This window comes from Halictus rubicundus, unplaced genomic scaffold (genome assembly GCF_050948215.1).
Source record: "Halictus rubicundus isolate RS-2024b unplaced genomic scaffold, iyHalRubi1_principal scaffold0031, whole genome shotgun sequence".
NCBI classification, from domain to species: Eukaryota; Metazoa; Arthropoda; class Insecta; order Hymenoptera; family Halictidae; genus Halictus; species Halictus rubicundus.
The window spans coordinates 1064693-1080590 of NW_027488572.1; the positions used below are offsets into that span (position 1 = coordinate 1064693).

A 15898-nucleotide genomic window follows, 5' to 3' on the forward strand; every position below is an offset into this window, starting at 1 on the left:
AGGATAGGATAGGGTAGAGGATAGGATAGAGAATAGGATAGGATAGGGTATAGGATAGGATAGAGGATAGGATCGGATAGAGGATAGGATAGGGGATTGGATAGGATAGAGGATAGGATAGGATAGAGGATAGGATAGGATTGAGGATAGGATAGGATAGAGGATAGGGTACAGGATTGGATAGGATAGAGGATAGTATAGGATAGAGGATAAGATAGGATAGAGAATAGTATAGGATAGATGATATTATAGGATAGAGGATAGGATAGGATAAAGGATAGGATCGGATAGAGGATAGGATACGATAGAGGATAGTATAGGATAGAGGATAGGATAGGATAGAGAATAGTATAGGATAGATGTTATTATAGGATAGAGGATAGGATAGGGTAGAGGATAGGATAGAGAATAGGATACGATAGAGGATTGGATAGGATAGAGGATATTATAGGATAGAGGATAGGATAGGATACAGGATAGGATAGGATAGAGGATAGGAGAGGATTGAGGATAGGATAGGATAGAGGATGGAATAGGATAGAACTGACGATAGAGGATTGGATAGAGAATAGGAGAGGTTCGATGATAGTATAGGATAGAGGATAGGATAGAGGATACGATATTATAGAGGATAGGATAGGGTAGAGGATAGGATAGAGGATTGGATAGGATAGAGGATAGGATAGGATAGAGGATAGGATACGATAGAGGATAGTATAGGATAGAGGATAGGATAGGATAGAGAATAGTATAGGATAGATGTTATTATAGGATAGAGGATAGGATTAGGGTAGAGGATAGGATAGAGAATAGGATACGATAGAGGATTGGATAGGATAGAGGATATTATAGGATAGAGGATAGGATAGGATACAGGATAGGATAGGATAGAGGATAGGAGAGGATTGAGGATAGGATAGGATAGTGGATGGAATAGGATAGAACTGACGATAGAGGATTGGATAGAGAATAGGAGAGGTTCGATGGTAGTATAGGATAGAGGATAGGATAGAGGATACGATATTATAGAGGATAGGATAGGGTAGAGGATAGGATAGAGGATTGGATAGGATAGAGGATTGGATAGGATAGAGGATATTATAGGATAGAGGATAGGATAGGATAGATGATAGGATAGGATACAGGATAGGATAGGGGATTGGATAGGATAGAGGATATGATAGGATAGAGGATAGGATAGGGTAGAGAATAGTATAGGATAGATGATATTATAGGATAGAGGATAGGATCGGATAGAGGATAGGATGTGGGATTGGATATTATAGAGCATAGGATAGGATAGAGATTAGGATAGGATAGAGGATAGAGGATAGGATCGGATAGAGGATAGGATAGGCGATTGGCAAGGGTAGAGGATAGGATAGGATAGAGGATATTATACGATAGAGGATTAGATAGGATAGAGGATACGATATTATAGAGGATAGGATAGGATAGAGGATAGGATCGGATAGAGGATATAATAGGGGATTGGATAGGATAGAGGATAGGATATTATAGAGGATAGGATATGTGATTGGATAGGATAGAGTGTAGGATAGGGGATCGGATAGGATAGAGGATAGGATAGGATAGAGGATAGGATAGTGTAGAGGATTGGATAGGATAGGATAGAGGATAGGATAGGGTAGAGGATAGGATAGGATTGAGGATAGGGTAGGATAGAGGATAGGATCGGATAGAGGATAGGATACGTTAGAGGATAGTATAGAATAGAGGATAGGATATGATAGAGAATAGTATAGGATAGAGGATAGGATAGGATAGAGGATACGATATTATAGAGGATAGGATAGGATAGAGGATAGGATCGGATAGAGGATATAATAGGGGATTGGATAGGATAGAGGATAGGATATTATAGAGGATAGGATATGTGATTGGATAGGATAGAGTGTAGGATAGGGGATCGGATAGGATAGAGGATAGGATAGGATAGAGGATAGGATAGTGTAGAGGATTGGATAGGATAGGATAGAGGATAGGATAGGGTAGAGGATAGGATAGGATTGAGGATAGGGTAGGATAGAGGATAGGATCGGATAGAGGATAGGATACGTTAGAGGATAGTATAGAATAGAGGATAGGATATGATAGAGAATAGTATAGGATAGAGGATAGGATAGGATAGAGGATACAATATTATAGAGGATAGGATAGGATAGAGGATAGGATCGGATAGAGGATAGGATAGGGGATTGGATAGGATAGAGGATAGGATAGGGTAGAGGATAGGATAGGATAGAGGATAGGATAGGATAGAGGATAGGATAGAGTAGAGTATAGGATACAGAATAGGATAGGATAGGATAGAGAATAGTATATGATAGATGATATTATAGGATAGAGGATAGGATCGTATAGAGGATAGGATAGGTGATTGGATAGGATAGAGGATAGGATAGGATAAATGATCGGATAGGATAGAGGATAGGATAGGATATAGGATAGGATAGGATAGAGGATAGGATAGGATAGAGGATAGGATCGGATAGTGGATAGGATAGGGGATTGGATAGGATAGAGGATAGGATAGGATAGAGGATATGATAGGGTAGAGGATAGGATAGGGTAGATGATAGGATAGAGAATAGGATAGGATAGGGTAGAGGCTAGGATCGTATAGAGGATAGGATAGGTGATTGGATAGGATAGAGTATAGGATAGGGTAGATGATAGGATAGGGTAGATGATAGGATAGAGAATAGGACAGGATAGAGGATAGGATAGGATAGAGGATAGGATCGGATAGAGGATAGGATAGGGGATTGGATAGTATAGAGGATAGCATAGGATAGAGGATAGGATAGGATAGAGGATCGGATAGGATAGAGGATAGGATAGGATAGAGGATAGCATAGGATAGAGGATAGGATAGGGGATTGGATAGGATAGAGGATATGATAGAATAGAAGATAGGATAGGGTAGAGGATAGGATAGAGGATAGGATAGGGTAGAGGATAGGATAGGATTGACGACAGGATAGGATAGAGGATAGGATCGGATAGAGGATAGGATAGGGGATTGGATAGGTTAGAGGATAGGATAGGATAGAGGATATTATAGGATAGAGGATTGGATAGGATAGAGGATACGACATTATAGAGGATAGGATAGGATAGAGGATAGGATCGGATAGAGGATAGGATAGGGGATTGGATAGGATAGAGGATAGGATAGAGGATAGGATAGAGGATAGGATAGAGGATAGGATAGAGGATAGGATAGAAGATTGGATAGGATAGAGGATAGGATAGGATGGCGGATAGGATAGGATGGAGTATAGGATAGGATTGAGGATACGATAGGGTTCAGGATAGGATAGGATAGAGGATAGGATACGATAGAGGATAGGATCAGATAGAGGATAGGATAGGGGATTGGATAGGATAGAGGATAGGATAGGATACAGGATAGGATAGGGGATTGGATAGGATAGAGGATAGGATAGGAAAGAGGATAGGATAGGATAGAGGATAGAGGATAGGATAGGGTAGAGGATAGGATAGGATAGGATAGGATAGAGGATAGGATAGGGTAGAGGATAGGATCGGATAGAGGATAGGATAGGGGATTGGATAGGATAGAGGATAGGATAGGGTAGAGGATAGGATCGGATAGAGGATAGGATAGGGGATTGGATAGGATAGAGGATAGGATCGTATATAGGATTGGACAGGTGATTGGATAGGATAGAGGATAGGATAGGATTGAGGATAGGATAGGATAGAGGATAGGATCGGATAGACGATAGGATAGAGAATAGGATAGTATAGAGGATAGGATAGGATAGAGGATTGGATCGGATAGAGGATTGGATAGGGGATTGGATAGGATAGAGGATAGGATAGGTGATTGGATTGGATAGATGATAGGATAGGATTGAGGATAGGATAGGATAGAGCAGACGATACAGGATAGGATAGAGAATAGGATACGATAGATGATAGTATAGGATGGAGGATAGGATAGGGTAGAGGATAGGATAGAGAATAGGATAGGATAGGGTATAGGATAGGATAGAGGATAGGATCGGATAGAGGATAGGATAGGGGATTGGATAGGATAGAGGATAGGATAGGATAGAGGATAGGATAGGATTGAGGATAGGATAGGATAGAGGATAGGGTACAGGATTGGATAGGATAGAGGATAGTATAGGATAGAGGATAAGATAGGATAGAGAATAGTATAGGATAGATGATATTATAGGATAGAGGATAGGATAGGATAAAGGATAGGATCGGATAGAGGATAGGATACGATAGAGGATAGTATAGGATAGAGGATAGGATAGGATAGAGAATAGTATAGGATAGATGTTATTATAGGATAGAGGATAGGATAGGGTAGAGGATAGGATAGAGAATAGGATACGATAGAGGATTGGATAGGATAGAGGATATTATAGGATAGAGGATAGGATAGGATACAGGATAGGATAGGATAGAGGATAGGAGAGGATTGAGGATAGGATAGGATAGAGGATGGAATAGGATAGAACTGACGATAGAGGATTGGATAGAGAATAGGAGAGGTTCGATGATAGTATAGGATAGAGGATAGGATAGAGGATACGATATTATAGAGGATAGGATAGGGTAGAGGATAGGATAGAGGATTGGATAGGATAGAGGATAGGATAGGATAGAGGATAGGATACGATAGAGGATAGTATAGGATAGAGGATAGGATAGGATAGAGAATAGTATAGGATAGATGTTATTATAGGATAGAGGATAGGATTAGGGTAGAGGATAGGATAGAGAATAGGATACGATAGAGGATTGGATAGGATAGAGGATATTATAGGATAGAGGATAGGATAGGATACAGGATAGGATAGGATAGAGGATAGGAGAGGATTGAGGATAGGATAGGATAGTGGATGGAATAGGATAGAACTGACGATAGAGGATTGGATAGAGAATAGGAGAGGTTCGATGGTAGTATAGGATAGAGGATAGGATAGAGGATACGATATTATAGAGGATAGGATAGGGTAGAGGATAGGATAGAGGATTGGATAGGATAGAGGATTGGATAGGATAGAGGATATTATAGGATAGAGGATAGGATAGGATAGATGATAGGATAGGATACAGGATAGGATAGGGGATTGGATAGGATAGAGGATATGATAGGATAGAGGATAGGATAGGGTAGAGAATAGTATAGGATAGATGATATTATAGGATAGAGGATAGGATCGGATAGAGGATAGGATGTGGGATTGGATATTATAGAGCATAGGATAGGATAGAGATTAGGATAGGATAGAGGATAGAGGATAGGATCGGATAGAGGATAGGATAGGCGATTGGCAAGGGTAGAGGATAGGATAGGATAGAGGATATTATACGATAGAGGATTAGATAGGATAGAGGATACGATATTATAGAGGATAGGATAGGATAGAGGATAGGATCGGATAGAGGATATAATAGGGGATTGGATAGGATAGAGGATAGGATATTATAGAGGATAGGATATGTGATTGGATAGGATAGAGTGTAGGATAGGGGATCGGATAGGATAGAGGATAGGATAGGATAGAGGATAGGATAGTGTAGAGGATTGGATAGGATAGGATAGAGGATAGGATAGGGTAGAGGATAGGATAGGATTGAGGATAGGGTAGGATAGAGGATAGGATCGGATAGAGGATAGGATACGTTAGAGGATAGTATAGAATAGAGGATAGGATATGATAGAGAATAGTATAGGATAGAGGATAGGATAGGATAGAGGATAGGATAGGATAGAGGATAGGATAGTGTAGAGGATTGGATAGGATAGGATAGAGGATAGGATAGGGTAGAGGATAGGATAGGATTGAGGATAGGGTAGGATAGAGGATAGGATCGGATAGAGGATAGGATACGTTAGAGGATAGTATAGAATAGAGGATAGGATATGATAGAGAATAGTATAGGATAGAGGATAGGATAGGATAGAGGATACAATATTATAGAGGATAGGATAGGATAGAGGATAGGATCGGATAGAGGATAGGATAGGGGATTGGATAGGATAGAGGATAGGATAGGGTAGAGGATAGGATAGGATAGAGGATAGGATAGGATAGAGGATAGGATAGAGTAGAGTATAGGATACAGAATAGGATAGGATAGGATAGAGAATAGTATATGATAGATGATATTATAGGATAGAGGATAGGATAGGATAGGTGATTGGATAGGATAGAGGATAGGATAGGATAAATGATCGGATAGGATAGAGGATAGGATAGGATATAGGATAGGATAGGATAGAGGATAGGATAGGATAGAGGATAGGATCGGATAGTGGATAGGATAGGGGATTGGATAGGATAGAGGATAGGATAGGATAGAGGATATGATAGGGTAGAGGATAGGATAGGGTAGATGATAGGATAGAGAATAGGATAGGATAGGGTAGAGGCTAGGATCGTATAGAGGATAGGATAGGTGATTGGATAGGATAGAGTATAGGATAGGGTAGATGATAGGATAGGGTAGATGATAGGATAGAGAATAGGACAGGATAGAGGATAGGATAGGATAGAGGATAGGATCGGATAGAGGATAGGATAGGGGATTGGATAGTATAGAGGATAGCATAGGATAGAGGATAGGATAGGATAGAGGATCGGATAGGATAGAGGATAGGATAGGATAGAGGATAGCATAGGATAGAGGATAGGATAGGGGATTGGATAGGATAGAGGATATGATAGAATAGAAGATAGGATAGGGTAGAGGATAGGATAGAGGATAGGATAGGGTAGAGGATAGGATAGGATTGACGACAGGATAGGATAGAGGATAGGATCGGATAGAGGATAGGATAGGGGATTGGATAGGTTAGAGGATAGGATAGGATAGAGGATATTATAGGATAGAGGATTGGATAGGATAGAGGATACGACATTATAGAGGATAGGATAGGATAGAGGATAGGATCGGATAGAGGATAGGATAGGGGATTGGATAGGATAGAGGATAGGATAGAGGATAGGATAGAGGATAGGATAGAGGATAGGATAGAGGATAGGATAGAAGAAAATAGGATAGGATGGCGGATAGGATAGGATGGAGTATAGGATAGGATTGAGGATACGATAGGGTTCAGGATAGGATAGGATAGAGGATAGGATACGATAGAGGATAGGATCAGATAGAGGATAGGATAGGGGATTGGATAGGATAGAGGATAGGATAGGATACAGGATAGGATAGGGGATTGGATAGGATAGAGGATAGGATAGGAAAGAGGATAGGATAGGATAGAGGATAGAGGATAGGATAGGGTAGAGGATAGGATAGGATAGGATAGGATAGAGGATAGGATAGGGTAGAGGATAGGATCGGATAGAGGATAGGATAGGGGATTGGATAGGATAGAGGATAGGATAGGGTAGAGGATAGGATCGGATAGAGGATAGGATAGGGGATTGGATAGGATAGAGGATAGGATCGTATATAGGATTGGACAGGTGATTGGATAGGATAGAGGATAGGATAGGATTGAGGATAGGATAGGATAGAGGATAGGATCGGATAGACGATAGGATAGAGAATAGGATAGTATAGAGGATAGGATAGGATAGAGGATTGGATCGGATAGAGGATTGGATAGGGGATTGGATAGGATAGAGGATAGGATAGGTGATTGGATTGGATAGATGATAGGATAGGATTGAGGATAGGATAGGATAGTGGATAGGATAGGATAGAGGATAGGATAGGGTAGAGTATAGGATACAGAATAGGATAGGATAGAGGATAAGATAGGATAGAGGATAGGATAGAGAATAGGATAGGATAGAGAATAGTATAGGGTAGATGATATTATAGGATAGAGGATAGGATAGGATAGAGGAGACGATAGAGGATAGGATAGAATAGAGGAGACGATAGAGGATATGATAGGATAGAGGATAGGATAGGGTAGAGGATAGGATAGAGAATAGGATAGGAAAGAGGATAGGATAGGATAGGGGATTGGATAGGAGTGAGGATAGGAGACGATAGAGGATAGTATAGTATAGAGGATAGGATAGGGGATTGGATAGGATAGAGGATAGGATAGGATAGATAATAGGATAGGGAAGAGGAAAGGACACAGGATAGGATAGAATAGAGGATAGGATACAGGATAGGATAGAATAGAGGATAGGATAGGATAGAGGACAGGATCGGATAGAGGATAGGATACGATAGAGGATAGTATAGGATAGAGGATAGGATAGGATAGAGAATAGTACATAATAGATGATATTATAGGATAGAGGATAGGATAGGGTAGAGGATAGGATAGAGAATAGGATAGGATTGAGGATAGGATAGGATAGAGGATAGGATCGGATAGAGGATAGGATCGGTTAGAGGATAGGATAGGATAGAGGATAGGATCGTATAGAGGATTGGACAGGTGATTGGATAGGATAGAGAATAGGATAGTATAGAGGATAGGATAGGATAGAGGATTGGATCGGATAGAGGATTGGATAGGGGATTGGATAGGATAGAGGATAGGATACGATAGAGGATAGTATAGGATTGAGGATAGGATAGGATAGAGAATAGTATAGGATAGATGTTATTATAGGATAGAGGATAGGATTAGGGTAGAGGATAGGATAGAGAATAGGATACGATAGAGGATTGGATAGGATAGAGGATATTATAGGATAGAGGATAGGATAGGGTAGAGGATAGGATAGAGAATAGGATAGGATAGAGGATAGGATAGAGGATACGATAGAGGATAGGATAGAAGATTGGATAGGATAGAGAATAGTATAGGATAGATGATACTATAGGATAGAGGATAGGATAGGATAAAGGATAGGATCGGATAGAGGATAGGATAGAGGATTGGATAGAATAGAGGATATTATAGGATAGAGGATACGATATTATAGTGGATAGGATAGGATATAGGATAGGATTGGACAGAGTACAGGATAGCGGATAGAGGATAGAGGATAGGACACAGGATAGGATAGGATAGAGGATAGGATAGAGGATAGGATAGAGGATAGGATAGAGGATACGATAGAGGATAGGATAGAAGATTGGATAGGATAGAGAATAGTATAGGATAGATGATACTATAGGATAGAGGATAGGATAGGATAAAGGATAGGATCGGATAGAGGATAGGATAGGGGATAGGATAGGATAGAGGATTGGATAGGATAGAGGATATTATAGGATATAGGATAGGATAGGATACAGGATAGGATAGGATAGAGGATAGGAGAGGATTGAGGATAGGATAGGATAGTGGATGGAATAGGATAGAACTGACGAAAGAGGATTGGATAGAGAACAGGATAGGTTCGATGATAGTATAGGATAGAGGATAGGATAGAGGATACGATATTATAGAGGATAGGATAGGATAGAGGATGGGATAGGTGATTGGATAGGATAGAGGATAGGATAGGGTAGATGATAGGATAGAGAATAGGCTAGGATAGAGGATTGGATAGTGTTCAGGACTCCAACGTTCAAAATTGCCGGTAATCGGGTGCGAGTTTACATATCGATCACGCGCTTCGACCGATAGCGCCGCGTTACGATTACAAACGTTCCTGCCGTTGTCCTTCGTCTTCTTGATCCAGACAGCGAACGATCAACACGTATATTATCTCCGCGCCTATCGCATTCTTGTAACCGTCTCGCGCAAAACCTTTCGCATTCGACGCTTATCGCTACCGTGCCTATCGCTGGATTATCGTCTCCGTAGTGAACGTCTGGTATCGTGAAATAAAAAAGGGTTCTTTTTCGTGACCGAACAAGTGGTAACTCTTTAAATCCCGTATACCGCTGTATATCCTTGACAGGATAGTTCCACTATCCAAATCAACCTCGCTGCACGAGAAAACATTGGTCCTTCGAGCCGGATTGCAGTGAGTTTCGGTGAAGAAACATTTGTGAGGTTAAAAAGATCTTGTTCGGCAATTTGACGACGGTTGAGTGATCCGTTGGACATTCCAAGTTGAAGGACAAAAGGACTAGTCGGTCTGTAACAGTTCACAATGGGTGACCTCAAGACGCTTCTTCAACACCAAATCGATGCCGCTCGTATTGTCGAACGTACCCTTGACAATTTCAAGAAGATCGGCAAAGCAAAATTAACGGTAGCAACCGTTAAGAATCGAATCGCAAGACTTAGCGAATCTTTTGCCGAGTGCCAACGTCTGCACAAGCAGCTCTCTGCCGTTGCCACGGACGCGGAGCGTTCCACCGTGGGTTACTTCACCCAGGATCGATTCATGGCCGTGCACGAGATTTACATGGAAACATCGGACTACATGGCGGAAACTCTTTCTCGTCTCGCAGCTGCCGACTCATCTGGTACTGACTCGACGCCGTCGCCAGCAGGACCTGTCTCGCAACCTGATGACGACAAGAGTCGAATGCCAACGCTCAATCTGCCGACATTCTCTGGAGCCTTCAGTGAGTGGGAAACCTTCCGCGATCGCTTTACAGCGATGGTCATCTCTCGTAAAGGTCTGTCAAACGTATCTCGTTTCGAATATTTGTTAGCGTGTTTGCAAGGCGCGGCAAGTGATCTCGTCGAGAACATCGCGATAACCGATGCGGGCTTCGCGATCGCGTGGGACCTCCTGGTAGAGTGTTTTGAAAACAAGCGGCTGTTAGTGACAACGCATTTAGAAACTCTGTACGACCTTCCACAAGTTCATTCCGAGTCTGCCGATCAGCTGCGAAGCCTTCGCGACAAAGCCAACAAGGCGATAAAAGCCCTGCAGAATCTCGATCGTCCCGTCGAACATTGGGGCGACTTACTCGTTTTCTTCGTAACAACGAAATTAGATTCCGAGTCGCGGAAGGCTTGGGAGTTGAAACTCGGCGATAACACAGATTGTCAGTTAATACATTTCTAAAATCGCGAATACGCGCGTTACAAACAATTAAGCCGTCCCCGTCGGGAGCGGCCTCTCGGATCGCGGACTCGGCAGCAACCAAATCGAGTCGTGTTCGTGCGACTTCGTTACACGGTGCTGCTGCCGTCAAGAGCCCGTGCGAGTTATGCAAAGCGAATCACATACTCGGACAATGCGCGTTATTTAAAAGTAAATCTGTCGAACAACGGGTCGAGTTCGCGAAAGGGACAAACCGGTGCATGAACTGTTTGAGTCCGTACCATTCGACGAAAAAATGTACGAGTTCATATAACTGTTCCATTTGTAAAAGGCGTCATCACACCTTGTTACATATCAACAACGCGACTGCGTCATCAACCGGTACCGCGTCATCGAATAACTCTACGTTAACGACCGAGAATGTCACATCGCTGCTCACGTCTTGTTCTGTTCCGCGCGTGACTGCAACACAGCAAGTCTTGCTCGCGACTGCATGGGTCGAACTGCGGTCACCGTCTGGCCGTTCAGAGAAAATTCGCGCGTTACTCGATCAAGGCTCGGTCATTTCTATAATTGCCGAGAATTTAACACAACGACTCCGACTACCGCGTTCGCGTGTTTCAGTCAGCATTACCGGAATCGGCAATAACGCGGTTGCTTGTCGCTCATCGACAACATTTACCGTAGCATCGTGTAAAACGGACTCCGTATACTCCATGAGCGCTTACGTACTACGTTCATTGTCGAACTATCTGCCACATCAAGTGTCGACAGGCGTCAGGCTCTCTCATATTCGCGATCTGGAATTGGCGGACGACAATCCCTTTGACTCGGCTCCAATCGAACTAATTATCGGTGCGGATCAGTACGGGTTGCTTCTTTTAGAAGGTTTGCGAAAGGGCCCGGTGAACGAGCCGACGGCTCAAAACACCACGTTAGGCTGGATCCTTTCCGGTCCCGTTCCATCTTTCGCATCCAATGCTCCTACTTCCGTTGCCAGCTTCCACTGCAACGTTTCGGGGAATCTCGATGCCGAACTTCGACGATTTTGGGAAGTCGAGGAGTTACCGTTCGTCACGCGTCTTTCTCCTGCTGAACAAAAGTGCGAGGAACATTTTCAACGCACGCATACTCGGGCTCCAAATGGACAGTATATCGTTCGCTTGCCTTTTATCGAAGGACCTCCCATCGATATTGGCCCTTCACTCTCCGCGGCGAACACCATGTTCCTAAGACAGGAAAATCGGTTGCAACGAAACGCGGAGCATTCAGCAGAATACGCTCAGTTCCTACGTGAGTACGAGGCCCTCGGTCATATGGCCGAAGTCACCGACACGCAAACGGTTCCGTCACTTCAAACCGTGTACATACCGCATCACGCGGTTATTCGGGAACACAGCGCTACAACACGGCTTCGTGTCGTTTTCAACGCATCCTCGAAAACGGGAAACGGGACATCACACAACGACCACTTATTGATCGGTCCCAAATTACAAACGGACTTAGCCGCTGTAATTCTTCGATGGCACCGCTATCGATACGTCTTTATCGCCGACATTGCTAAAATGTACCGGCAGATCTTGGTCGACCACAAGGACGTTGACTATCAACGGATTTTGTGGCGATCTTCTCCCTCAGAACCATTGCGGCATTATCGGCTCTTGACCGTTACGTACGGTACCGGTCCAGCTCCTTATCTTGCTTTACGGGTCCTCCAACAACTCGCTAAGGACGAAGGGTCGAAATATCCTCTCGCGCAGCTGGTTCTTCGCGACCAAATCTATGTGGACGACTGCGTCTTCGGCGCGGACGATCCACGGCTAGCACGTAAAACACGTGACCACGTAACTGCCCTGTTGCAAGAGGGTGGCTTTAAATTGCGCAAATGGGCTAGTAATTGCCCTGCATTAATTGCCGATATCGATCCCTCAGATCATGGTCTTGCTGCCAGCAAACCATTGTTACCAGATGACAATTTAAAGGTCCTTGGTATCAACTGGAATCCCGGGAACGACTCATTTCGTTTCGACATCGGAATTCAAAACGTCATTCCGGCAACAAAACGGGAAATTCTTTCGACAATCGCTCGATTCTACGACCCGCTGGGATGGGCCGCTCCCGTTGTTATCGTGGCAAAAATTCTGATGCAACGCCTCTGGTTGCAGAAGTGTGATTGGGATGAGACCATCCCGACCGAGTTCCGCGAAACGTGGACCACGTATTGCACGCAACTTCCCCTGCTCCGATCTATCGTTCTCCCTCGGTGGACAGGACACGGGTTAAACGTTTTAAAAACAGAACTGCATGGCTTCGCCGATGCCTCGCAAAACGCCTATGCCGCAGTTGTTTACTCTCGCGTTACAACTAACAACGGTGAGATTCTAGTCTCTCTTCTCGCTGCAAAGTCTAAAGTGGCTCCGCTCAAATCCTTCACCATTCCGCGCCTTGAGCTATGCGGAGTTGTACTCCTTTCTCGTCTAATGTCGTTCATAAGAACTTCGTTCGAGGACTCTGCGTGCGAGATGCACGGCTGGACCGATTCCACGATTACTCTCGCATGGATAAGTCAACCCGCGTCTCGTTGGAAAACGTTTGTCGCGAATCGAGTCGCGAACATTCAGGAACTAGTGCCAAAATGTCAGTGGCACCATGTTATATCGGAAGACAATCCTGCCGACTGCGCCTCTCGCGGAATCCACGTTCCTCAGTTTGTGAACCATAGCCTATGGTGGCACGGCCCGAGGTGGCTCAAATCGCCATCTACCTCGTGGCCTTGCGAGACCACTCCGCTCAAGGCAACGACGGAGGAACGGATACCGGTCGCTCTTCACGCAGTCACTGTACCAGAACCGTGGGATCTAGCTACACGATTCTCGAGTTGGCCCAAACTTCTCCGCGTGACTGCGTATATTTTGCGCTTTATCAAAAGACTACAGTCATACCGTAACCTGTCCGAATCGTCAATCTCGGCCACGGAAGGTCACTCGGAAAATTGTCCAAATCCAAGCGCGCTGCTTCCGATAGAAATTCGACAAGCGCGCACGTATTGGCTGAAACATATTCAACAAACGGTACTTCCGGTTGAATTTCAGCGGTTATACGGTAAGCATCCGCTCCCGCGACAAAGTCCAGTGCTCTCTTTAAACCCGTATCTCGATTCGGAGGGACTGATTCGCGTTGGCGGGCGCCTTCGAAATTCGGCATTACCCGAGGAAACCAAACATCCGATTATCCTTGCCTCGCATCCTCTCGTTTCGCTGCTCATCAGCCATCTGCACCGTAGTTTGCTACACGCAGGCCCTCAACTAACGCTAGCGAAGTTGCGACAAGAATTCTGGCTCCTACGGGCACGTCCTACTGTTCGCCAAGTTTTATACAAGTGCGTGATCTGCGCGCGACAGCGTGCGACAATTCCGTTCGAATTGATGGGAGAGCTTCCGGCGATATGCGTTACCCGCTCAGAAAGAGCATTCTTACACTGTGGCGTGGACTACGCGGGCCCCATCGCAGTCCGAACGACTCCCGGTCGCGGACATAAATCGACAAAGGCGTATATCGCACTTTTTATATGTATGGCGACGCGTGCGGTACACCTCGAATTAGTAGGATCCTATACAACGGATGCGTTCCTAGCGTGCTACGATCGGTTCATCTCGCGTCGCGGTTTACCGGTCGCCATGTATAGCGATAATGGAACCACGTTCCAGGGTGCCGACAAAGAACTGACCACGGCCTTTCGATCCGCCACGCGCGACCCGAATCTCCTTAACAAACTCGCGAGCGATCAGGTAGCATGGCACTTCATTCCTCCCTCCGCTCCGCATTTCGGCGGACTGTGGGAAGCCGGAATTCGAAGCATGAAACACCATTTTAAACGAGTCATCGGTTCGCACACTCTGACGTTCGAAGAGATGACTACCGTATTATGTCAGATCGAAGCTTGCATGAACTCCCGTCCGATTGCTCCGAGGTCGGAAAATATCGACGATTATACAGCGCTGACCCCGGGTCACTTTCTTATCGGCACGGCGATCACCACTATTCCTACCGTAACTCTGCTCGATGTAAACGATTCGCGCTTGACTCGTTGGCAGCTCTTAAAGAAACTGTACGAAAGTGTTTGGAAAGCGTGGTCGAATGACTATATTCACTCGTTGCAACAACGCACGAAATGGCGCACCGCGAGTCACCTCGCAAAGGTTGGTCGTATCGTCCTTCTCCGAAACGCCCTTGCACCTCCGTGTAAGTGGGAACTTGCGCGGATAATCAAATGTCATCCCGGAGAGGATAACATTATTCGCGTCGTAACAATTAAGACTGCCAACTCGGAGTACAAACGGCCGATCGTCAAACTGTGTTTCCTCCCCGTTGATATCAACGAAACTGATACCCTCGATGCAAAAAACGCGGACGAGACACAGCCCCAAAACAAACAACCGCTCCGTCACGGCGGGCGGTCATAAAATGTACAAAATAGGCTAAGACGCGCTACGTAAAGTGTAATTCTCGAGCGTACGCATTTCGCCACGAGGTTCAGCGAAACCTTTTCGTTGTACCTCCCTCCTTTTGTAATCGGATACAACTATCCGAGGCGGGCGGTATGTTCAGGACTCCAACGTTCAAAATTGCCGGTAATCGGGTGCGAGTTTACATATCGATCACGCGCTTCGACCGATAGCGCCGCGTTACGATTACAAACGTTCCTGCCGTTGTCCTTCGTCTTCTTGATCCAGACAGCGAACGATCAACACGTATATTATCTCCGCGCCTATCGCATTCTTGTAACCGTCTCGCGCAAAACCTTTCGGATTCGACGCTTATCGCTACCGTGCCTATCGCGGGATTATCGTCTCCGTAGTGAACGTCTGGTATCGTGAAATAAAAAAGGGTTCTTTTTCGTGACCGAACAAGTGGTAACTCTTTAAATCCCGTATACCGCTGTATATCCTTGACAGGATAGTTCCACTATCCAAATCAACCTCGCTGCACGAGAA

The 15898-nt window shown here is 44.5% G+C and overlaps 1 protein-coding gene across 1 annotated transcript; it reads left to right on the forward strand.

Annotated features, from left to right (window-relative positions):
* Positions 1 to 10055: 10055 nt before the first annotated feature.
* LOC143363310 (uncharacterized) lies at positions 10056 to 15367 on the forward strand. Its single transcript, XM_076803918.1, has 3 exons — positions 10056 to 10524; positions 10567 to 10905; positions 10974 to 15367. Exons 1-3 carry the CDS (start codon positions 10056 to 10058, stop codon positions 15365 to 15367), a joined length of 5202 nt encoding a protein of 1733 aa, XP_076660033.1.
* The last annotated feature ends 531 nt before the right edge of the window (positions 15368 to 15898 follow it).